The sequence below is a fragment of the Macaca thibetana genome, chromosome 15 (genome assembly GCF_024542745.1).
Source record: "Macaca thibetana thibetana isolate TM-01 chromosome 15, ASM2454274v1, whole genome shotgun sequence".
Classification (NCBI taxonomy): Eukaryota; Metazoa; Chordata; class Mammalia; order Primates; family Cercopithecidae; genus Macaca; species Macaca thibetana.
This window is the reverse complement of record NC_065592.1, coordinates 3,964,458-3,988,190: the sequence shown is the minus strand read 5'-3', so window position 1 is coordinate 3,988,190 and position 23,733 is coordinate 3,964,458. Positions and strand designations below refer to the sequence as shown.

The window sequence follows — 23,733 nt, the reverse complement described above, 5'->3', positions numbered from 1 at the left end:
CAGGCAGCATTTCGTCTTTTATCCCCAGGGGGATCAGGAGCCATTGAAGAAGTTGATTTTCTTTTCCTTTTTTTTTTTTTACTTTTTTTTATGAGATGGAGTCTTGCTCTGTAGCCAGGCTGGAGTGCAGTGGCACGATCTCAGCTCACTGCAACCTGCGCCTCCCGGGTTCAAGCAATTCTCCTGCCTCAGTCTCCCGAGTAGCTGGGACTACAGATGAGTGCCACCACGCCCAGCTAATTTTTGTACTTTTAGTAGAGATGGGGTTTCACCATGTTGGCCAGAATGGTCTCGATCTCTTGACCTCATGATCCGCCTGCCTCGGCCTCCCAAAGTGCTAGGATTACAGGCGTGAGCCACCGCGCCTGGCCTGATTTGCTTTATAAAACTTTCATTATGGGCCGGGCGCGGTGGCTCAAACCTGTAATCCCAGCACTTTGGGAGGCCGAGATGGGCGGATCACGACGTCAGGAGATCGAGACCATCCTGGATAATCCGGTGAAACCCCCGTCTCTACTAAAAAATACAAAAAATAAAATAAAATAAAACAAAACTAGCTGGGCGAGGTGGCGGGCGCCTGTAGTCCCAGCTACTCAGGAGGCTGAGGCAGGAGAATGGCGTAAACCTGGGAGGCAGAGCTTGCAGTGAGCTGAGATCTGGCCACTGCACTCCAGCCTGGGCGACAGAGCAAGACTCTGTCTCAAAAAAAAATTTTTTTTAAATAAAATAAATAAAACTTTCATTATGTTTTCCTGTTATACAGGTAATATATATGCTAGTACTTTTAAAAAATTAGTGAGGCCAGAAACAAACTTTTAAAAAGCCATCTGCGTCTCACAGCCTAGATGGGGCCTTTTGGCCGTTAGCATTTGACGGCTGCTTTCAGACTTTTCAATGTGAAGTGTCTGGGCTGCAATGAAACCCACACTGGTACTGGAAAACCCCACCCTGTCTGCAGAGCAGGGGAGGGAGCCTGGGTGAGAGGCTGCGGGGGCTGGTGCAGAGCAGGGGAGGGAGCCTGGGTGAGAGGCTGCGGGGGCTGGTGCAGAGCAGGGGAGGGAGCCTGGGTGAGAGGCTGCGGGGGCTGGTGCAGAGCAGGGGAGGGAGCCTGGGTGAGAGGCTACAGGGGCTGGCACCAGGCTTCAGGGGTGGGCTCAGAAAGCAGACAGAGGCAAGAGACATTTGAGAGCCTGGAATGACCAAGAGAAGGTTGGTGGGCATGTTGCCTGTGAGGTCCTTGCCTTTGGCAGTCTGTGGTGCTACTGGGACCAGAGTGTGTGTAGAGTGGGGGTGGTGTGGCTCTGCCGGGGGAGGAACGGCCAGGAGAGCACCCTGGAGTAGGGAGCCAAGGGAAAGATGCTCTGGAGGAGGAAGCCAGCCAGGGCAGGGGTTCTCAGAGGCCCAGGGGAGTCAGGAAGGGCTGTCCCACATGGTGGAAGAGGACAGTTTGACCTGGTACCATCAGGAGGCCATGAAGGCTGGAGGAGGGATGAGGAGTGTGGAGGACCAGGACTGGGGACAGCGAGTGCTGAAGCTGAGGTTGGCCTGCCATCTCCCATCTGCTCTTCCCCAGCAGGGTCCTATCAGACAACCAACTGCCCCAGACTTAAGTAGGACTGGGTCAAGAGGGGCACCAGAGAGCCCCTGTGGGATGGGGGCAGCTTCCTGTCCTCCCTCCTGCTCTCTCTGCTTCCTGTGCTGTGCCAGGTGTGCTGGACGGTGTCCAGGGGCAGCAGGCCCCACCCCCACTTCCTTTAGTGGCTTTCATTGACCTCGCACCCCCCCCTTCAGGCCATAGGGGGTGGATGGGCTGTCTTGGGTGGGGACCCTGAGGGAGGTCTGTGGGGCCCCCACCTTCAGTCTGGTGGACATCTGGTACCCTCGAGGCTTCTCTGTCTCTCCGCCTGGCCAGATGATCTTCCTGTCATTAGGGATGACCTGGGGGTGGGAGTATGAGATGGAGGGTGGCCACGCAGGGGTCTTGGCCCCAGGACCCTAAGGCCCCAGCCCCCACCCCCTCATGACCCCCACCTACATGGGTGCCGTTGTAGATGCCCACTTGCACCAGCTTGCGGTTCTGCAGGTTCATGATGCTGTAGTTGGCGAACTTCCGGTCCCCATCCTCATTGAACTCCACACGACCAGTCACCCCGTCCGCATACTTGGAGGACATCAACACTCTAGGGGAGGAAGCATAGCTGAGGCTTCTCAGAGGTGCTCCTCCTGCTCCTTCTCCTGCTCCTTCCCCCTGCTCCTTCCCCCTGCTCCTTCCCCCTGCTCCTTCCCCCTGCTCCTTCCCTCTGCTCCTTCTCCTACTCCTTCCCCCTGCTCCTTCCCCCTGCTCCTTCTCCTACTCCTTCCCCCTGCTCCTTCCCCCTGCTCCTTCTCCCTGCTCCTTCCCCCTGCTCCTTCCCTCTGCTCCTTCTCCTACTCCTTCCCCCTGCTCCTTCCCCCTGCTCCTTCCCCCTGCTCCTTCCCCCTGCTCCTTCCCCCTGCTCCTTCCCCCTGCTCCTTCTCCTACTCCTTCCCCCTGCTCCTTCCCCCTGCTCCTTCCCCCTGCTCCTTTCCCCCTGCTCCTTCCCCCTGCTCCTTCCCCCTGCTCCTTCCCCCTGCTCCTTCCCCCTGCTCCTTCTCCTACTCCTTCCCCCTGCTCCTTCCCCCTGCTCCTTCCCTCCTTCCCCTGCTCCTTCCCCCTGCTCCCCCTTCCCCCTGCTCCTTCCCCCTGCTCCTTCCCCCTGCTCCTTCCCTCTGCTCCTTCTCCTACTCCTTCCCCCTGCTCCTTCCCCCTGCTCCTTCCCCCTGCTCCTTCCCCCTGCTCCTTCCCCCTGCTCCTTCTCCTACTCCTTCCCCCTGCTCCTTCTCCCTGCTCCTTCTTCCTGCTCCTTCCCCTGATCCTTCCCCCTGCTCCTTCCCCCTGCTCCTTCTCCTTGCTCCTTCTCCTGCCTGCTGAGCAGCTCAGGCTTTTCCCTTGTCCCAGTCCCAAGAACAGAAAGATCAGCACATGCCAGCCCCTGGACACCGTGGTGTCTGCCTGCACCAGATGGACAGTGCAACTCATGACAGCTGAGTGGTTTCTGGGTGCCAGACCCTGCTTCAAGGGCTTTCCATGGGTTAGGACGTTGTCCTCACAGCCATCCTGTCTTACAGAGAGGGAGGCAGAAGCCCAGAAGGATGCCTGCCCTCTTGCCAGCAAGTGGGGGAGAGGTTGAGTTGGCTCTAACCACCAGACTGTCCTGTCTGGCTGTGTGTGCGCGTGTGCATTGTACCCATCGGGTCACATCAGTGAACCTGTGTGCACACGTGATCCCTATGTGGGGTGCACCCCATGCATGTGCCTGTGTCACGTGTGTGTCATGTACCTGAGTCTGTGTGCACACATGGTTCTGTGTATGTGTATGCATGTGTGTGCACACGTGCTGCCTACATCGGCACTTATGTGGGCATTGTGAATGGTGGCTCTGCACATGCTACTCAATGGTTGGGGATCTGGGGGTGAGCTGGCATGGCATGGTGTCCAGGCGTGCTGTGAGCTAACTGCTGCCACACTACAGATGTTCATTTGGGTCTCTGGACCTAGGCCAGCCCTGGCTCTCTAAGGTTTGTGTGCTGTTCTTGGGCTCCTTGTCTGGCCTCCTGGGTCCCTGGAAGCTTTCAGTCCCCATCTGCATCAAGAGCCTCCTCCCAAAGGCTGCCAGCCCCACAGGGAGAGGGGTGCTGTTTCAGGGTGAACTGCAGTGTGGAAAGTAGGGCCGGGAGCAGTGGAGCCAGTCCCCACTCCAGTGACAGTCCCGGCACTGGTGTCAGTGTTGAGAAGAGGGCAGATGATTGTGCCATTAGATGTGGTGGTGCTGGAGGGGTGGGGGGAGAGGAGAGAAGTAACAGTGTCCAGAGGATGTTGGCAGCAGGCTCCACTGCAGTACCCCTGAGAGCGGCGCCGTCCACCTCCTGGAAGCGACCCTGCCCACCCCACCCCCTAGAGTGCCCGCACCCATCTCTTGAGGAGCGCTCCCCCAGTTCCCTAAGAGCGGCCCCGCCCAGTCCTGAGAGCGGCCATACCCAGCTCCGGAAAGTGGCCCCGCCCACCTCCCCAAAAGCGGCCCCGCCCACCTCCCCCAAGGGACCTCTCCCATTCCTGAGAACGGCCCCGCCCAGCTCTGGAGAGTGACCCCGCCCACCGCCCCAAGAGCAGCCCCGCCCAGCTCGGGAGAGGCCCGGCCCACCTCTTGAAGAGCGGCCCGGTCTTCCAGATGTTGGTGTTGCCCACGCAGCCCCGCGGCGGGTCGGTGATGTTCTCCTTCTCGAGGAGCTCGTGCACGGCCTGGGCCACCACGCCCACGGCGTCGCTGATGTGGGCTGACTCGTTCTTGCCGTTGATGAGCTGCAGCCCGAGGATGCCTGGGGAGAGCATGCGACTCAGAGCCCGTGCGGGCCTCCCCGTTCAGGGACCCCGCCAAGGCCCAGCACTCACCGTCCGGGGCGTAGCGCAGGGCGTTCCCCGAGATCTCGCGCTCCCCGACCAGCCACACGTACCCGGAGCCCGTCATGTTCAGCATCGCAGCTGCACGGTACACAGTGGCAGCATCGTCCTCGCTGTGGGGCAGACGGGGGTGACGGGCCAGGACTCCAGCACTCCCACCGCGGCGCTTCACAGGCCCAGGTCCTCCTTCTCTGGAGCAGGGACCTGCCCAGCCCCCAGCCCCTCCTAGATCGAAGCCTGCAAACCCCGCAGAGGCGCTGCTGCTCAAAACCCAGGAGCCTCCCAGGACTCCGTTGCTGGCCCTTATCTTGGGGGGAGCAGGGATGGAGTTGGATGCTGGTCCTTACCTTGCGGGAGCAGGGATGGGGTTAGATACCTGGTTTATAGGACTGACTTCCTACTTGTGGCCTGCACCTGTGCCCCCAGCATGCCCTTCCCTCCACCTTAGAAGGCCCTGATGGGGGCCCAGGAAGGTAATGGATCACCATTGATCACTTGCTGGCCAGATACCAGGCACTGCTTGAAGTGTTTTATGTGTATTATCTTATATAACTTTCACAATATCTCTGTGTCCCGAGGGGAAGCGGAGGCACACGGGACACACAAGAGTTGGTAAATGGCAGAGTCAGGACCCAAGCTCCTAAGACCTCCTAGACAAGCCACACCCCTCTGGTTCTCTATGTTCAAACGTGAAATGAGGGGTTGGGGGACTCTCCAGGTTGGTGAGATGCTGGTGGGATCCAGCATCCTGAGGACGATCAGAGATGAGAGGCAGCTTCCCCCCGGCTCTGCACAAGCAGCTGCCTTCGCCCAGTCACCCGGGCCTGGGGCCTGCAGGAGGACAGAGCCCAGGCAGGCCTCACCTTGCAGGCATGTGCGGTCTTGAGCTCTGCCGGTGTCCTTGCAGGCGGGCCCCTGTTGACAGTGGAGCAGGGGACCTGTTCCTCTGGGGCTGGGGCCTCTCTGGTTATGACAAGGACCTGGGGGCCTGGTGGGACTCTAGAAGCCTTTGGGGGTCTTCCCTCACCACCATCTGTCAGACCTTTCTCTGCAGGGCCTGTCCTGGCTCCAGGGGTCCTGGACTACCCCTGATACTTTGCTTCTCCAGGCATAGGCAGCGGGGTTGGGTGGATTGCCTGAGTGTTGGGTAATTTTCACAATGCTTGACTCTGGAAACCAAGGTGGCCCTCCCTTCCCTGAGGAGGGGTCTGCCCCCAATTTTCTCAAGAATAAGCTCACGAAGAAATGCAGACCTTCAGTGTTTGCTGTAGATGATGATGCTATTGGATGTCAGCAACACAAAACAGAGGTGCTCCCAGTAGCACTGGCCCAGTGCCCCAAATGAAAGTATCTAGGCCTGGCGCGGTGGCTCAAGCCTGTAATCCCAGCACTTTGGGAGGCCGAGACGGGCGGATCACGAGGTCAGGAGATCGAGACCATCCTGGCTAACACGGTGAAACCCCGTCTCTGCTAAAAAATACAAAAAAAAACTAGCCGGGCGCGGTGGCGGGCGCCTGTAGTCCCAACTACTCGGGAGGCTGAGGCAAGAGAATGGCGTGAACCCGGGAGGCGGAGCTTGCAGTGAGCTGAGATCCGGCCACTGCACTCCAGCCTGGGCGGCAGAGCCAGACTCTGTCTCAAAAAAAAAAAAAAAAAAAAAAAAAAAGAAAGTATCTAGCAGAGGCTCTGCACACTGAACACAACGCAGTTTGTCCAGCAATACCCAACACCATGCATGTCATGGAGCAGCGTGCCTGCTATCAAAGTGCCCACCAGGGCCTGACGAACAAGCCCATCTTCTTGACACAATTCGGGTCTATGACATGTGATGTGGTGGAATTATTAGGAGCAAAACAGTTGTAAACAAAAGCCTGATGTGTCCATCAAAACTCATCCGATCATTTTATGGAAATAGCTGATACCAATCAAGACAACTTCAGGAAAATGAAAAGTTTTGGAAACAAATTATCTGCATGCTATGGAAAATTGGTCAAAAATTAAGATTGGCATCATGTCTCTCTGCAAAACACCCTCAACAACCTTCACTAAGGAGGAGCCAAAATGTGACAGGTTGAAGATCTGGGGTCAAGAAGGCCTGTGCCTGCTGCTACCCAGGGCTTGCCTCTCTGCACTCCTGGGAGATGGGCATGCTGGGTGGGCCAGTTGGCCTCTGCTGTGGGACTTTGGCCTCCATTCCAAGGAGCTCAGCACATGAGAGGAGAGTCCTTTCCAGCCCTCACAGTCCAGAGCCATTGCACGGATTCAAGAAATATGTTGGAGGCTGGGCACAGTAACTCATGCCTGTAATCCCAGCACTTTGGTGGGTGGATCGCCTGAGGTCAGAAGTTCGAGACCAGCCTGACCAACGTGGAGAAACCCCTGTCTCTACAAAAAATACAAAAAAATCAGCCGGGGTGGTGGTGCATGCCTGTATTCCCAGCTACTCAGGAGGCTGCGGCAGGAGAATTGGTTGAACCTGGAAGGTAGAGGTTGCAGTGAGCCAAGATCGCGCCACTGCACTCCAGCCTGGGTGACAGAGTGAGACGTCATCTAAAAAAAAAAAAAAGTATGTTGGAGTTGGGGGCAGTGGCTAACGCCTGTCATCCCAGTCTTTTGGGAGGCTGAGGTGGGTGGATCACTTGAGGCCAGGAGTTCGAGACCATCCTGGCCAACATGGTGAAACCCTGTCTCTACTAAAAATACAAAACTTAGCTGGGCATGGTAGCCCGCACCTGTAATTCTAGCTGCTCAGGAGGCTGAGGCACGAGAATCACTTGAACCTAGGAGGCCGAGGTTGCAGTGAGCCAAGATTGTGCCACTGCACTTCAGCCTGGGTGACAGAGCAAGACTCTGCCTCACACACCAAAAAAAAAAAAAAAGGCCACGGGTGGTGGCTCATGCCTGTAATGCCAGCACTTTGGGAGGCTGAGGCAGGCGGATCACCTGAGCTCAGGAGTTCAAGACCAGCCTGGCCAACATGGTGAAACCCCATCTCTAATAAAAATACAAAAATTAGCCAGGCACAGTGGCGCATGCCTGTAATCCCTGTACTCAGGAGGCTGAAGCAGGAGAATCACTTGAACCCCAGGGAGCAGAGGCTGCAGTGAGCTGAGATCACGCCACTGCACTCCAGCGTGGGCAACAGAGCAAGACTCTGTCCCAAAAAAAAAAAAGAGGTATGTTGGTGGGTGTGTGGTTGATGTGTGCTGTGGTCAGTGTATGCATATGCATGGGGTATGGCATGTATGTAGCATGGGTGTGCACATGGTGTGTGTGCTGCACATGTGTGTTGTGATGTATGTGCATGTGTACTGTGGGTACATGTATGTAGGTGTGCATATATCAGTGTGTGTCTTTGTATGTGGTGTATATGGTGGTGTGTGTGCCTCTACCTGTATGTGTATATGCACGTGTGTGTGTGTATGACCTGTACATGATAGTGCATGTGTGCATGTGTACACATGTGCACGTGTGTATGTGTATGCATGTGTGTACATGCAGTGTGTATATGGCATGTGTGCACATGCATATGTGTTGTGTGTGACCTGTACATGATTCTGCATGTGTGGGTAGAGATGTATGAGTGGTGTGACGGTGTATGTACATGCATTTGCACTCATGTGTGTATGGTGTATGCATGGTGCATGTGATGTGTATATGGCATATGTTCACATGTGTATGTGTTGTGTATGGTGTATGCATGGTACATGTGGTGTGTATATGGCATGTGGGTACATGTGTATGTGTTGTGTATGACCTGTCCATGATTGTGCATGTGTGGGTAGAGATGTATGTGTGGTGTGACTATGGTGTGTGTACATACATTTATGCACGTGTGTGTATGGTGTATGCATGGTGCATGTGTGTACATGCAGTGTGTATATGGCATGTGTGCACATGCATATGTGTTGTGTGTGACCTGTACATGATTCTGCATGTGTGGGTAGAGATGTATGAGTGGTGTGATGGTGTGTACATGCATTTGTGCACGTGTGTGTATGGTGTATGCATGGTACATGTGGTGGTATGACTATAGTGTATGCATTTGGCATGTGGGTACATGTGTATATGTGTGGGTTGTGTATGTGTTGTGTATGACCTGTCCATGATTCTGCATGTGTGGGTAGAGATGTATGTGTGGTATGACTATAGTGTGTGTACATGCATTTGTGCACGTGTGTATGATATGTGCATACACAGGTGGTGTGTGGAGTGTGCTCATGTGCATGGATGTGTGGTATGCACATGGTTCCTGTGTGCATGCACCTGTCTGCCCTGACCATGTCCCTTTCCCTGGGCTGGCCTTTTTCTCAGGGCCATGTCTGGAAACATGACCTTAACCCTGAGGCTGGCAACATGGGGTCAACCTGTGGGACTGTAGTGCATGGCTCAGGGGCTCATTGGCCGACAGAAAACAGTGGAGAAAATGCCCCCTCCCTTCTCTCTGGGGACCTGGGCATGGCAGGGTTCTGTGGATTGGCTTTGTATGTGATTTTTTCTCCCATGTCCTGTTGGTCACTCCAGTTAGAATGTAGGGATCAGGCAGGTCTAGCTTGATGTGAACTTGTCTATTGCAAAAGTGCCCAACAGTGGAACAGGTGTGTTTTAGGGTAATCGACTCCTTGAGTTGCCCCATCTGGGATGAAGAAATCTTCCACTTCCCAGCCAGCTGTCTATTCATTTGTTCACCTGCCTATCCATCCTTTTATCCCATCACAGCCACAGAATCTCTCTCCAGCTCTGTGATGAGTGAGGGAAGTGTAAACAATCCAGAAAATAACAGAAGAGGCCACAAGTGACCGGGGTCGGTGGCTCAAGCCTGTAATCCCAGCACTTTGGGAGGCTGAGGCGGGCGGATCACAAGGTCAGGAGATCGAGACCATCCTGGCTGACACGTTGAAACCCCGTCTCTACTCTAAATACAAAAAAGTAGCCAGGCGTGGGGTCAGGTGCCTGTAGTCCCAGTTACTTGGGAGGCTGAGGCAGAAGAATGGCGTGAACCCGGGAGGTGGAGCTTGCAATGAGCCAAGATCGAGCCACTACACTCCAACCTGGGTGACAGAATGAGGCTCCGTTTCAAAAAAAAAAGAGAGGCCACAAGTTCGAGACCATCCTGGCCAATATGGTGAAACCCCGTCTCTACTAAAAATATGAAAATTAGCCCGGTGTGGTGGCGTGTGTCTGTAGTCTCAGCTACTTGAGAGGCTGAGGCAGGAGAATCGCTTGAATCCGGGAGGCAGAGATTGCAGTGAGCTGAGATTGTGCTACTGCATTGCAGCCTGGAGGACAGAGCAAGCCTCCCTCTCAAAACAACGAAAAAAGAAAATTAACTTCTGAGAGTCTGGCTGGGCTTTTGCTGGGCTGGACTTTTTCTCAGAGGGGGTTTTTTCTGGGCGGGGCTTTCCCTGGGTGGTGCTTTTTCTGGGCGGGGCTTTTTCCTAGTAGCGGCTTTCCCCGGGTGGGACGTTTCTGGGAGGAGCTTTCCCTGGGCGGGGCCTTCCCTGGGTGGGGCTTTCTCTGGGTGGGGCTTTCTCTGGGTGGGGCTTTCTCTGGGCGGGGCTTTCCCTGGGCGGAGCTTTCCCTGGGCGGGGCTTCCCCTTGGCGGGGCTTTCTTCTGGGCTGGGCTTTTCCTGGGTTGGTCTTTTTTCTGGGCGGAGCTTTCCCTGGGCGGGGCTTTCTTTGGGGCGGAGTTTTTTCCCTGGGCGGGGCTTCTTTTCTGGGTGGGGCTTTCCCTGGGCGGGGCTTTTTTCTGGGTGGGGCTTTCCCTGGGCTGGTCCTTTTTCTGGGCGGGGCTTTCCCTGGGCGGGGCTTTTTTCTGGGCGGGGCTTTCCCTGGGCAGTTCTTTTTTCTGGGCAGAGCTTTCTCTGGACGGGACTTTTATCTGGGCGGGTCTTTCCCTGGGCGGGGCTTTTTTCTGGGCGGGGCATTCCTTCCTTGGGACCAGTGCGTACGCGTACCTTGCCTGGTCAAATCTTTAAAAATCTTTTTTCCTGGAGCCAGGCCATCCCTCCCTGGGGCCCACAGTTGGATGAGTAGAGTGGACAAGAGACCTATGAGCCTAAAGCTGAGTGCGGGGGGCGTAATGGGGGATGATTAGTGCCTTTTTATAGCAGCTGCAGGAGAAGCAGGTGAGGCCCCGTGGGCAGCTCTAAGCAATAACCCTGCCTTGGGCTGGGGAGATTCCTGCCTTCTAGCCCGAGGAGCCCTGGCTGGCCCCACCCTGCGCTCTGCCCTGGTGAGGGGGCTGCACCTGTCTCCGTGCCAGAGGTTCGTTTGACGGACCCATGGAAATGGTGGCCTGCCCTGGGACTGAGAGTGTCGCTGGTTCTTTCCCATATGCAGGGCTGGAGGGCTGGGCTGTGTTCCTCTGGGCGTTTCGATGCTGTTTTGCTCCGCTCTGTTGGAGCCTAGCAGAGCTTTTAGGTCAGGGACAGTGGGGTTTTGGCTGTCCCATGAGGCAAGGCTACTCACCCTGCCCTTCCCTACTCTTGCTTTTCCTATTCCCAGTAACCCAGCCTTTCCCTTCCCAGAAGAACCTAGCCATTTGCAAATAGGGAGCTTTTTACAGTAGGCTTCTCCCGAGGTTGATCTGTGGCACCGGACCCTGTCCAGAGCAGCCTGATTTCCCGGGTACCTAACTGATTTCCCCTTAAGCTGCTGCTCCAGTTGTTGCAACCCTTCCGTTGGGAAGTCTGGCCCTCTCCCTGCCATGGGCCTTTTCGCCTGGCACATCTGCACATCACTTCCCTGGGCCTCGTCCCTGGCCCCAGCCCTGGGCCTTGTTTGCACAGGTTTGCCCCCTTGAGTTGCGGAGATTCCCAAGGGCAGGGTCTCCTCCATCTCCCTCTCCCACAGCCCAGCTCAGGGCAGAGGCAGTATGTGACTGTGGAATGGGGAAGGGCCCAGGGAGGGAGGCACAGATGGAGGGTGTCACATCAGCCATGCCGATAGGAGTGTGGGCGTGGGAGTGGGTGGGGTGTGGCTGTCCTTGGTGAAGGTGCTTCGGAAGCTGAAGGTCACTGTGCCCAAGAATGTCCCAGCTCTGGCTCAGATGGCGGGTGCTTGGCCAGGTAGCACCCTGTGTGCAGTGAGTAGGGCCCTGCCCAGCCTCACCTGGCAGAAAGGATGATGACCCGGGCCTCCAGCTCTTTTGCCTCCATCAGCAGGGCTGTCACGTTCTTGGTCCCTGGGTCAAACTGCAGCACCTTCTCTGCCTGCGGTGTGAACAAGAATGTTAGCAGGCGGCTGGGGCAGGGGACATAGCACCTCAGGGGTGAGAGTCGGGCTGGAGCCGCTGGGAACCCCGAGGCAGCTTAGCTAGGGCTGCCATGGTCTGCGCCTGCCACCTGCGCCTCTGCCTGCCTTCCTCAGTCCTCGCCTGGCCTGGCCTCGCCTCTCCGGTCCTGTCCTGTCTTCAGCCTGTGCGCTCACCTGTGCTCGCTCTGTGCTCTCTCTGCTCTCTCTCTGGGTCTCTCTCTCCACCTCACTCCTGTCCTCATCTTTGCACTGAGCATGCAAGCTGAAGTGGACCCAGACTCAGGAGGCGTGCAGCGGACGGGAAACAGAAAAGAGTTTTGGAATGCAACCAGGAAAAGAGATGGGGCTGACTTTTCCAAAACCATGGGAGGTCCTCTGAGGTCTGATTCCGCAGGCCCCCGCAGGAGCAGCCCAGCCCCGGCGAGCGGGTGGCCAGGCGGGCGGGCTCCCTCCCGGGTTCCACGAGGAAACCCTGGGGGTCCCGGAGATTCGCATGCACTTCCCGGAGAGCAGCTCCTCCTGCAGCCGCGCCTGCCTCGAGGGTGCAGGCTAGGGTCACGGCGGGTGGGCCTCAGGCACCCACGCCGCCACGCCTGCCCTCTCCTGCCTGCCCTCTCCTGCCTGCTGCCGGCTGCCTCTCCTCATTGCTTGGGCCTGCGGCTCGGCGGCTGGGCCAGACAGTGGCCCTAGTGGCCGAGGCGCCGAGGCCAGGGCTCCCTAGCCGTGGGTGGCGTGCACGTCCATGCATATATACCTTGGGTCCGCGCTTGTTGTCATAGGACAGTTGGTCGAGGTTTTCATAGTTCCTTTTTTTACTCTGATGAATAATGTGCACAGAGAAAATATGCAGACACAGAAGAAGATTATAAACGGTTGAAAATGACGGCGCTAAAGCAATCACACCACCTCCTCGGCACGTCTGCAGACGGGCTCCTACCTGGAGCTCGCAAACACCGAGGCCCCGGGCGGGGCTGGGGGCCGGGGGCGGAGCTGGGGGGGGTGAGGGTCGTGGGGGTGGGGCCATGGAGGCTCCCTGCCACGAAGCTGTGCTCTTGGAAACGGTCGTTCTCAGGAGAAAGGGAGGCCCTGTCCGCGTCCACCATTCGGAGGGAGCCCCACCTGCCACCCCCACCCTGCATGCACCTGCTGTGTGGCCCCAGCAGTGCCCACTCCAACCCGTGTCAGTCCTGAGTGGGAGGTGAGCAGCCCCCCGGGGCCTGTCCCCATGTCCCTCCCCCTCCCTCTCCTTGGCCTCCCTCTGCCTCTCAAGAGACCGAGGTGTCCTCACTAACTGGGGTGCCCATGCCCATCGGCTCGCATATGTGCCCAAGAGGGTGTGTGTGCATATGTGCATCTGCAGGGGTGGCATGCACCTGTGGGTATCTGAATGGGAGGGTTAGTCTGCAAAAGCCTGTGAAGGTTGCGGAAGGGCCAGATGGTCTGAGCACGCCTTTGTGTGTGTGCGTGTGCGTGTGCATGTGTGTGTGTGCGTGTGCGTGCGTGCATGTCTGTGTGTGTGCTGGCCGGCGCAAGTGAGGGTGAGCATGCACGTGAGGAGCGCACCTGTGCGCGTGTCCAGGTGTGTGTGTGAGGAGCGCACCTGTGCGTGTGTCCAGGTGTGTGAGGAGCGCACCTGTGCGCGTGTCCAGGTGTGTGTGTGAGGAGTGCACCTGAGCGCGTGTCCAGGTGTGTGAGGAGCGCACCTGTGCGTGTATCCAGGTGTGTGTGTGAGGAGCGCACCTGAACGCGTGTCCAGGTGTGTGTGTGAGGAGCGCACCTGAACGCGTGTCCAGGTGTGTGTGTGAAGAGTGCACCTGTGCGCGTGTCCAGGTGTGTGTGTGAGGAGTGCACCTGAGCGCGTGTCCAGGTGTGTGAGGAGCGCACCTGAACGCGTGTCCAGGTGTGTGTGTGAGGAGCGCACCTGAACGCGTGTCCAGGTGTGTGTGTGAAGAGTGCACCTGTGCGCGTGTCCAGGTGTGTGTGTGAAGGAGTGCACCTGTGCGCGTGTCCAGGTGTGTGAGGAGCGCACCTGTGCGTGTGTACAGATGTGTGTGTGAGGAGTGCACCTGTGCATGTGTCCAGGTGTGTGTGTGGCGCTGGAGCTGCATGGAGGCAAGCGTGGCCTGAGCCTGTGGCTGGAGGTGTGGAATGTGATGGAAATGTGTGCGTGCACCTGTGAATGAAAGCGGTTGGGTGTGCAGGGGTGAGTGTGTTATGGGAGTCCATGGCCGTGGGTGGGCACGCCAGAAGGTGAGGGGCCTGTCGGGCACTGGGGTGAGGGGCACTGTCTTGGGTGAGGCCCTTGGTGCTCATGCCCCTCCCACCCAAGACTCAGCAGAACCCCCACGACAGGACTTCCAGGACCTTCTGGTCTGCCCCTGGCTTTACCCCCGACCCGTGCCCTCTGGTCCCTCCCGGGTCCTGTGGTGCTTTGGGGGTGCCAGGTTGGCCCTAAGTTCAATGAAGCCAGCTCTGACACGAAACATGCTCCCAGCCACCCGTAGGTCTGGCCCTCTTCAGCCTGGGCCTCCTCCCACTGCTTGACCAGGAGCCGGCCCAGGTGCTGAGCACCCAGGGCTCTAGGGGTCCTGCAGCCAAGCACCAGCTCTGCCCCAGACTGCAAATGGGAGTGGTAAGGAAGGGGGCAGGGGTCTCTTGGACCCCCTCAAATCCCAGCTCTGATCTCTCTGCAGCCCCACAGAGTGGACGCCTGGCTGTGTTGGGGTCAGTGTGTCCTAGAACCAGGTGGCTAATTGGTCTTGGTGAGGAGTGCCGAGGGAGCCCTGTGGTGGGGGCAAGGAGGGGAGTGGAGCCCACGGGGCTGTCTGGGCTGGGGGGCAGGTGTCTGTGGATGGGGCTTTGCTGAGCTGTGAGTTGCAGAGCTTCAGGGGAGGCCACGCGGGGGAGGACAGGGAATGGGCCCAGCCGGGAGGGGACAGGACTGCAGGGGCGGTATGTGCGGGCCATGTACAGGGGAGACCTTGCCCAGAGGGAGGCTGCTGGGAACTCAGGACAGGGTGGGCGGGAAGGGTGACGAGTCCCGAGCCCGGCTGGGGCCTCCAGGGAGCGAGGGGCGCGGGCAGGAGGAAGGGACGAGGGCGCGGGGCAGCGCGGGGCGGCGCGGGGCAGGGGTGTTTGCGGAGCTCCAGGTGGTCTGGCCCTCGCCCCGCAGGGACTGACACGAAGGAGATTTCGACTAATGGCAAAAGCGAGTGAAATGAGCCGAGGACAGGCTGGGGCGGGCGCTCGCCAGACGTGGTGGTGCTGACCATGCACGATGGAAAGAAGAGGGTGTCACACACGGAGCCACAGACACACGGCGGCCCGTCCTGCACCTCGGCTCCGCCAGGCGCCTGCCTGCGGCGCCGACCCTCACCTTGGACTCACGCTCCTCCAGCAGCGTCTCCAGGCGCTTCTGAGCCGCCCGGCCCTCGTGGTCGTCGCTGACCAGCAGGATGATGTGGTTCCAGCTGTAGACACGCATCATCTCGAACCACACGCTCGACTGGTGGGAGTAGGGCGGCACGGTGCGCAGGAAGCTCAGGTGGATGCTCTGTGGGAGATGGGAGCAGGGCGGGCTGAGGGGGACCCGTGGAGACCCGCCCTCCCACCCGCCGCTGGAACACCCGCCGGAGGCTGGGAACCCCCTTCCTCCCACCCCTGTCCCCACCCCGCTGGGGACACTTTCTAGACCCTGGGACCCCCTCCTGTCTCCCACCCCTGTCCCTAATACCCTGGGGACACTTTCTAGACCCTGGGACCCCCTTCCTCCCACCCCTGTCCCCACCCTGCTGGGGACACTTTCTAGACCCTGGGAACCCCTCCTGTCTCCCACCCCTGTCCCTAACACCCTGGGGACACTTTCTAGACCCTGGGACCCCCTTCCTCCCACCCCCATCCCCACCCTGCTGGGGACACTTTCTAGACCCTGGGACCACCTTCCTCCCACCCCTGTCCCCACCCTGCTGGGGACACTTTCTAGACCCTGGGACCCCCTCCTGTCTCCCACCCCTGTCCCTAACACCCTGGGGACACTTTCTAGACCCTGGGACCCCCTTCCTCCCACCCCCATCCCCACCCTGCTGGGGACACTTTCTAGACCCTGGGACCCCCTTCCTCCCACCCCTGTCCCTAACACCCTGGGGACACTTTCTAGACCCTGGGACCACCTTCCTCTCACCCCTGTCCCCACCCTGCTGGGGACACTTTCTAGACCCTGGGACCCCCTTCCTCCCACCCCTGTCCCTAATACCCTGGGGACACTTTCTAGACCCTGGGACCCCCTCCTGTCTCCCACCCCTGTCCCTAACACCCTGGGGACACTTTCTAGACCCTGGGACCCCCTCCTGTCTCCCACCCCTGTCCCTAACACCCTGGGGACACTTTCTAGACCCTGGGACCCCCTCCTGTCTCCCACCCCTGTCCCTAACACCCTGGGGACACTTTCTAGACCCTGGGACCCCCTCCTGTCTCCCACCCCTGTCCCTAACACCCTGGGGACACTTTCTAGACCCTGGGACCCCCTTCCTCCCACCCTGTCCCCACCCCACTGGGGACACTTTCTAGACCCTGGGACCCCCTTCCTCCCACCCCTGTCCCCACCCCACTGGGGACACTTTCTAGACCCTGGGACCCCCTCCTGTCTCCCACCCCTGTCCCTAACATCCTGGGGAGTTTCTAGACCCTGGGACCCCCTTCCTCTCACCCCTGTCCCCACCCCACTGGGGACACTTTCTAGACCCTGGGACCCCCTTCCTCCCACCCCCTGTCCCCACCCCGCTAGGGACACTTTCTAGACCCTGGGACCCACTCCTGTCTCCCACCCCTGTCCCTAACACCCTGGGGACACTTTCTAGACCCTGGGACCCCCTTCCTCTCACCCCTGTCCCCACCTCCCTGGGGACACTTTCTGGACCCTGGGACCCCATTCCTCCTACCCCATCCCCACTCCCTTGGGGACATTTTCTAGACCCTGGGACCCCTTCTGTCTCCCACTCCTGTCCCTAACACCCTGGGGACACTTCCTTTTTTTTTGAGACGGAGTCTCACACTGTCGCCCAGGTTGGAGTGCAGTGGCGGGAACTCGGCTCACTGCAAGCTCCGCCTCCCAGGTTCACGCCATTCTCCTGCCTCAGCCTCCCGAGTAGCTGGGACTACAGGCGCACGCCACCATGCCCGGCTAATTTTTTGTATTTTTAGTTGAGACGGGGTTTCACCGTGTTAGCCAGGATGGTCTCGATTTCCTGACCTCGTGATCCGCCCGTCTCGGCCTCCCAAAGTGCTGGGATTGAGCCACTGTGCCCGGCCAACCTGGGGACGCTTTCTAGACCCTGGGAACCCCTCCTTTTATCCACCCCTGTCCCCACGACCCTGGGGACACTTTCTAGACCCTGGGAACCCCTCTTTCTCCCACCCCAGCCTCTCCTCCCACATATAATCTTGGAAATGGAGGAGGTTTCGTGTTGGCCCCATAGCACCCTAAGGGACGTGGGTTTCTGTGGAATCGTTCCTGGGATGAGCTCACCCCCTCCCCTGCAGCCCACCACCTTTGGACAAGCTGAGCTCAGGAAGTTCTTGATGACACATAGTGCCTTGAAGATCCCCTGGGGCTGCCCAGAGTCCTCCCAAATTTAAACTCTATGTATGAAGGAGAATTCGCTCTTGGGGCTAAAGGCTTCATCTCCCCAGGCGAAAGCGTGGTGCTCGCTTGCCCTGGCTTGCTTTCCCTGGCCGCAAGCTGCCAGGGAGTGCTGTGGCACGGCGGGGAGTGGAGCAGGCTCTGCGCCACTCTGCCTCGGTTCTCTGTGTCTGTCCAGGTGAGCCCTGGTTCCTTCAGTGTCCCTGTGGACTCACACTGATCTTGTGGTTCTCTGAGGCCTCCAGGTTATTTTTCACCTGTTCCCTCTTTGTGGCCTGGGGCAGTGCCTTGGGGTGCAAAAATGTCCCCTGCCTCTCTCTGTCCACCTGGTGACGTGGCTGCAAGGCAGGTTGTGCTTGAGATCTTGGACTAGCTCTGACCTGGCCTTGCCGGTTCATGTTTTGGGCACAGGTTGGTTGTAGTGTATAGACCATAGTAAGGCCAGGGTGTAGCTGTGAGGTGTGCCCCCTCCCTTTGGCCTGCTCTGGGCTGGGGGCACGTGCTGGGCTGGCCCTGCCCTGGGGCATCCCTTTCCCTGGGCTTTCATTTGAGCCACTGGCTGCTTTCCTGGGTAAGGCCATGTTCTCTCCTTCGCATGTGAGGAAACTGGTGCCCAGGAAGGCGAAGGAGGTCGTGCCTGAGGGCACAGGAATGAGACCCCCTCCTTCTCATGGCCAGGGGTGAAGTCACCTGGGAGGAGCAGTTTGGGTGCTGAGGGGCGTGCCAGGGCCTTCAGAGCCTCAGGAAGGTGGCTGTTCCAGTCTCTCTCAGCTCCTGCCTCCGGGGCCTTCCATCCTCCCAGAAGAGCCCGGGCCTAGCTGGGGCGACCCCTGTGCTTTAAGGCAATGTTACTGAGGACTGTGGACTCTGGGCTGGAGGAATTTGGAGAAGATGGGGGACCCGGAAGCTTGGCTGCACAGCCCAGCCCTCTGGCTCCTCAGCACTGGCACCAAACTAGGTGTCCGCTGCCAAGTGGCCCTGCAGGTCTGTCAGTCAGTGGCCCCAGGTTGGTCAGCCTCTCAGTGCCCAGTTTGCATCCTGGGTAGACGGAGGGCTGTGTGACCTAGAGCAAGCCCCCGTGGCTCTCTGGCTTGGAGTTTCCTGCAAAACTGACTGGATGACCTCCCCCCTCTTCAGCGGCTGTTCCAGGATCGGACAGAGGCCCTCCTCCTAGCCTGTGGGCCAGGAGGGTCTGCAGGACGCTGAGCAAAGGTCCCCTCAGCCCTAGAGGCTGGAAGCCCCCAGGCCAGCGCCCCGCCCTGAGCTGCATCCTCATTTACGCCAGGCAGACATTGCTCTCCACCCATGCCTGCAGTGGGAAAGGCTGGCCCCACCACCCTGGCTGTGTGCACACCCCTTTCCTCCTGGAGCAACCCCCAGCTCTCCAAACTTCCCTTCAAAGTCCACCTGTCTGGAAAGCCTCCCAGCCATCCCTTCTCCCAGCCCATGGGCCCTCTCCTCCTGAGGGTGTGTCACTGGTGCCTGTGCCAGTGATTGTGTGTGACTTTGTGTGAATCCGTGGGTGTGCCGGTGTGCATGTGTGGGGAGGGTGAGCACAGCAGCGTCGTGTGTGGGTGCTGTGAGTATGAATGTGTGAGTGTGTGATGTGTGAGTGTGTGAGGTGTGCCCCCTCCCTTTGGCCTGCTCTGGGCTGGGGGCACGTGCTGGGCTCCATGTGAGCCCTCCTTATTCGTGAGAGAGTGTATTGTGTGTGTAAGAGTATGTGAGTGTGCATGTGACTGTGTTTGCAGATGTGTGAGTTGGACACGTGAGAGCGTGCAGACGTGCATGAATATGGGGGAGCTGTGTGGCTGTGAGTGTGTGGTGTGTGAGTTCCATGTGAGCGGGTCGGCCCGCTGCTCCTGGAGTGGCCGGGCTGTGCACTGGGGCTGAGGGCCGGCAGGCCTGGTCTGGCAGTCAGGCTTACCTTGTCGGAGTAGATGGACATGCGGGTGGTCAGCCCCAGCACGGGGATGCGGTAGAAGCCGGCTGTGTAGGAGACAGGGGTGGGAGTGAAGTGGTCGTTGGGGGTAGGCGGATGGCTAACTAGGATGGCGTAGACCTGTGGACACAGGAGACGGGGACAGCTTGAGCCAGGGGTGGGCCAGGCACTGGGCTAGAGGCTGAGATCCGGAAACAGCAGAGGCTGAACCCAGAAGGCTAAGAGGGGTGGGGGCACAATTTGGGTACATGCTACATGCCCAGGCCCAGATGCACACATGCCCACAGAGCGGGGGAGGGAGACCCCATCATCATCCTTTATCAGTCAATCGCAGAGGGGCAGAGGCAGAGCAGGGGCTAAGGGGACACAGGGGAGAGCAGACCCCACCCGGACCTCCCCTCACTCTTCTCACATTGCTGACCGGGGCCCTGCAGGGGCTGCGCCCCTCAAGGGCCAGATGAAGGCCTGTCCTGGGGATGTCCCGGGGACCCTGAGCACAGGACGCACCCAGGGTGGACTGGGGAGGACAGCTGTTCCTGCATCATGTTGGCCTTGATGCTCAGAACCCACCCGTCCTTCCTGATGGGCCAGGGGTGGGGCCAGCTCACATCCCGAGACAGGGCAGGCAGCTCCGATGGCCAGTACTGGACTTCAGAGGGAAGCAGCTAGGAGCCGCCAAAGAGGCCGAGGTCCCTTCTGCTGGTGTCTCCAGGGGCGGGGCCTGAGGTGGGCTCCGTCTGAACAACACCCAGCCCTTACTTTGAGTGCTGGCCTCATCGTCAAGGAAGGGAAGGGAGGCATTGGGGGTGCAGCCCAGCCTCCCTGCCCATGACCAAGGCCCCATGGGGCAGATCTAAAGCCAGCGGCTCAGCCCCCTGGAACTGACACCTTCCCTCTCTCCCCAGCCCCTCCCAAGGTGGGGTCCACACCACCTTCACACAACAAGGACTTGAGTCTGTCCCCAGCTCTGCCTGTGCCTCTTAGAGCTTCGGCGAAGGGGGACGGGGTGTACTGCATGGCCCCACGTGGCAGGACAGTACCTGACCAGGGGGTGTGTTCTGTGAGTGGTAGCTACAGGCATTGCCTTTGCTCCAGGGACCATGCCCACAGACAGACAGCAACACGGGCGTGAGTTGAAGCAATTCCCCAGGAATGGCCCCTCCCGGATTTCCCAAGTCCACCTTCCGTGTCCCTCCCCAGTCCCAGATGGAACATGTGACCGCAGCCACTGGCTATAGACGCGTCCCCCCAGTCCCATCCCCTGGTGTCCTGGACTGGGGCATGGGGGTGGATTGTGAGGTGGGGAAGGAGGATTTCTGAGAAGAACTCTGGCGTGCAGCCGCAGCTGTTTGAAGTGGTTCTCCCTCCCCCAGCTCTTGCCTCCAACCTGCACCCAGAGGTGCCTGGCAAAGGCCCGTAGGTCCGTGTGTGACCATGCAGGCGTTCGCGCATGTGCTAGGGTATGGTTATACGCATCACATGCCCCAGCATGTCTGTTTGTGTACATGCGTGTGCATGACTGGAACCGTGTGTGTAAGTGTGCATGTTTGCATGTGCCTCTGGGAATGCATGCCAAGCCGTGTGTGGCACATGAGCAGGTGTCCATGGATCTGCATGTATGCAAGTAAGCATACATGTGTGATGCTGAGGTGCATGAGTGTGTGCTGATGTAACATTTGGTGTGTGCGTGAGCATGCATGTCTACAGATGTGGTGTGTCCACCAAGTAGGCACGTGTGAGCAGTGCTAGGCTGGATGTCTGTCCTGCCTCTTACATAAAGGGCTGCATTGCAGATCCTTGCAGTCTCATTGGAATTCAGCAGGCGCTCGGCCCAGGGGCGGACAGCTCCGACAGGCAAAATCCCAGGAGCCGCATCCTCCCCCGCAGCGCTGGCTGCCGACAGCTCCCATGCCCTGACGCCTCTCGCGTGTGCACCCCCACTCCCACTCCCACAAAGCGCCCTGCTTTGGCACCTGAGCCATTACCCTTCCCAGGCAGACCCATGGGTCGGGGGAAGGGTAGAAAAAAAGGGCAGGAGAACCTGGAAGCAGAAACAAAGATGGCCCCAGGCCCCGTCCTGTTTAAAGCTCTGCAGGGCGGGCATGTAGCTGGACGGGCACTTCTGCCCCCATACCCGGAATACACACCCCCACACTGACACACTCCAGCCCCACGTCTGCACACACCAGTCAGGGCCTGGAACCCCAGGGACCCTCTGAGGACCAGCCAAGGTGGCAGGTGACTAGTCTGAGGCCAAGATAGGGGAGTCAGCAGACCCTGGTGTTTGGTTCCTAGTGAGACAAGGGCCTCCCGGAAGCAGCCAGCTGACTCCGGGGTGGTGTCTTCCAGGGAGGAAGGGAGCACGGAAAGGATGGAATGAAACTGGGGGTGTGGGGGTGCAGTATGGAGGAGGAGGAGGAGGTGGGGGACGGAGGTGGGGGAGGGCACCTGGCTGGAGATGAGGTCCTCGCACACTGACAGAGCCATCTGGATGGCGTTGGGCTTGTGCGTGACGGAGGTGGCGTTCAGCTGGATCTTCCAGGAACCATGCCGCTTGTTGGCCTGGTTCACGGCCTCGCGGAACATCTGCTCGTGCTTCCGCGTGCTCAGCACCGCGCCAATGTTGACGATCTTGGGGTCGCACGCGGCACGGGCGACGGAGCAGGAGAACAGCAGGGCGAGCGTCAGCAGGCGCATGGTGCTCATGGGCTCGGGCCGCGGGCCTGGTTCTGCGCTGCGCGAACGCGGGGCCCTCGGCGCATTCCCCGCGGGGCTTCCGGGCCGTCCTGCGCTCGCCCGGCCCCGCGGGCTGTGGACGCCACGTCTCCCCCGGAGCGGCGGTCCCGGGACGTCGGCAGAGGGAAGGGGCGCGGCAGCGCGCGCAGGGGCTCCGGGCGCAGCCCCACGCGACCGGCGCTGTCCACGGTGCTGAAGCGGGCCGGGCGCAGCTCCGAGCGCCCGGCTTGGAAAGGGCCCGGCGGCGGCGGCTCCGCGGACGGCGCTGGTTCCGGTCCGGACGCTGCGGCGACTGCAGCAGCTGCAGAAACGCGAGCGGGGCCAACGTCTCCTGCCCCTCCCGCCGCCCCCGCTTCCCAACACGGAGGCGAAGGGGGCGCCTCCCGCGCCAGAGCGTGCGCCTGCGTTCGCGTGAGCGTGTGTGTCGGAGCGCGCGTGAGCCGGGAAGCGCGCGTGTGCGTGTGAGCGCGTGCCTGGAGGGGTCCTGGGACAGTGGCCTCTGCTGTCGGGGACCTGCAGGGAGCTCAGTTTGGGAGCGTTAGAGGGGTCCGTGTCACCGCGTGCAGCCCGCACCACCCTTGCGTGCCTTTCAATATGACCGAACGTGTCGTGCCTGCTCGCATGTGTGTGTGCGCGCACGAGTCGTCACCCACAGTCAGCAATATTCGGGTCCTGACTCTTGCAGGCTGGAGCTCTAGAGGGGTGGGGGAGGCCCTAAACCATGCCTCTGGGTCCGCTCCCCCACAAGGTTCAGAAATGAGGGAGAGGCTCCGTCTACGTGGCCATGTAACTTGGGATCCCCCTCCTCGGGCTAAGAGGAATAGGGAGGGTGACCGTGGCTGCCACATGTGTTCAGCCAGGCCTTCCGCGAGAGCCTGGAGACTGGACCCGCACTGAGTGGGGCTGAGGTCGGACACCAGGAATCACTGGAGCCCCGCGAGGTGTGTTCGGGGCCAGCCGTTTCACACCCTCAGCTTCCGCTCCTCTCTCCATCTCCAGTCCCTCGCAATACGCTCCCAGCGCCCCCTTTTCCAGAGCCTTACCCATCCCTCTGGTCCACACCACCCTGTCTTTGTCCCCCTCCCTAACTTGAAGGAAGGCTGGAGCTCCGCCCCTGCCAGTGATGTCACCATTTCCAATAGCAACTGAGGATTCTGCAGACCTAACAGCAAACGCCCCCAGTGGTGACAAAGCAGGGTCGTCCCCACACCTCTGCTATCCGGAGCAGTGCAGCGAGGGAAGTCATGTGCCCACAGGGGTCACACTCCCTCTCCCGCTTGCCGTTCTCTCCATCTGCCAAACACTGGCACCAGGGACCCCCTGGAGCTGAGAGGAGGGGGAGGGGCTGCGGTGTTTGACAAGCTCCTTCTCTTGGCCCCTTCTCTCTCAATACAGGGAATTCTTTTTTTTTTTTTTTTTTTTTTTTTGAGACGGAGTCTCGCTGTGTCGCCCAGGGTGGAGTGCAGTGGCCGGATCTCAGCTCACTGCAAGCTCCGCCTCCCGGGTTTTTACGCCATTCTCCTGCCTCAGCCTCCCGAGTAGCCGGGACTACAGGAGCCCACCACTGCGCCCGGCTAGTTTTTTGTATTTTTTAGTAGAGACGGGGTTTCACCGTGTTAGCCAGGATGGTCTCGAACTCCTGACCTCGTGATCCGCCCGTCTCGGCCTCCCAAAGTGCTGGGA

At 59.4% G+C, this 23,733-nt stretch overlaps 2 protein-coding genes and 1 long non-coding RNA gene across 13 annotated transcripts in view; all 3 read right to left on the bottom strand.

Annotated features, from left to right (window-relative positions):
- The window catches only part of GRIN1 (glutamate ionotropic receptor NMDA type subunit 1), a 31,675-nt gene extending 8,586 nt beyond the window's left edge, over positions 1 to 23,089 (bottom strand). For 3 of the 9 annotated variants that reach the window (XM_050759793.1, XM_050759798.1, XM_050759799.1), the window contains exons 1-9: positions 21,763 to 22,476; positions 19,300 to 19,434; positions 15,111 to 15,287; positions 12,489 to 12,551; positions 11,591 to 11,691; positions 4,469 to 4,590; positions 4,221 to 4,395; positions 2,036 to 2,180; positions 1,855 to 1,938 (exon numbers count right to left, since the gene is read on the bottom strand). In XM_050759793.1, the coding sequence (XP_050615750.1) occupies positions 1,855 to 1,938; positions 2,036 to 2,180; positions 4,221 to 4,395; positions 4,469 to 4,590; positions 11,591 to 11,691; positions 12,489 to 12,551; positions 15,111 to 15,287; positions 19,300 to 19,434; positions 21,763 to 22,020 (1,260 nt within the window). In that variant the 5' untranslated portion in view covers positions 22,021 to 22,476. Of the gene's footprint in view, positions 1 to 1,854; positions 1,939 to 2,035; positions 2,181 to 4,220; positions 4,396 to 4,468; positions 4,591 to 11,590; positions 11,692 to 12,488; positions 12,552 to 15,110; positions 15,288 to 19,299; positions 19,435 to 21,762 lie in introns of all 9 variants that reach the window. The other 6 variants (XM_050759796.1, XM_050759797.1, XM_050759800.1 and 3 more) reach the window with 3 other exon arrangements.
- LOC126937152 (uncharacterized) lies at positions 8,096 to 11,582 on the bottom strand. The gene is made up of 2 exons (XR_007719652.1): positions 8,577 to 11,582; positions 8,096 to 8,234 (listed from the first exon to the last, which is right to left on the bottom strand). It is a non-coding gene; the product is annotated as an uncharacterized LOC126937152 (long non-coding RNA).
- Positions 12,559 to 15,094, bottom strand: LOC126937032 (mucin-6-like). Of its 3 annotated transcripts, XM_050760213.1 has the most exons (3): positions 13,635 to 15,094; positions 13,368 to 13,601; positions 12,559 to 13,334 (listed from the first exon to the last, which is right to left on the bottom strand). In XM_050760213.1, exons 1-3 carry the CDS (start codon positions 14,045 to 14,047, stop codon positions 13,022 to 13,024), a joined length of 960 nt encoding a protein of 319 aa, XP_050616170.1. In that variant the 5' UTR covers positions 14,048 to 15,094; the 3' UTR covers positions 12,559 to 13,021. The 3 variants fall into 3 exon arrangements, with proteins under 3 accessions (XP_050616170.1, XP_050616169.1, XP_050616171.1); XM_050760212.1 differs by having other exon boundaries at positions 12,559 to 13,601; XM_050760214.1 differs by having other exon boundaries at positions 12,559 to 13,618; positions 13,764 to 15,094.
- Positions 23,090 to 23,733: the final 644 nt, after the last annotated feature.

What these genes read in the sequence shown, in the direction of transcription:
- LOC126937032 (XM_050760212.1), bottom strand. Translation starts at nt 14,047, where the DNA reads ATGAGCACCAAGGGCCTCACCCAAGACAGTGCCCCTCACCCCAGTGCC. An exon ending in TGCGCTCCTCACACACACAC is followed by an intron (nt 13,602 to 13,634) that starts CTGGACACGCGT and finishes CTCCTCACACAC; the next exon opens with CTGGACACGCGCTCAGGTGC.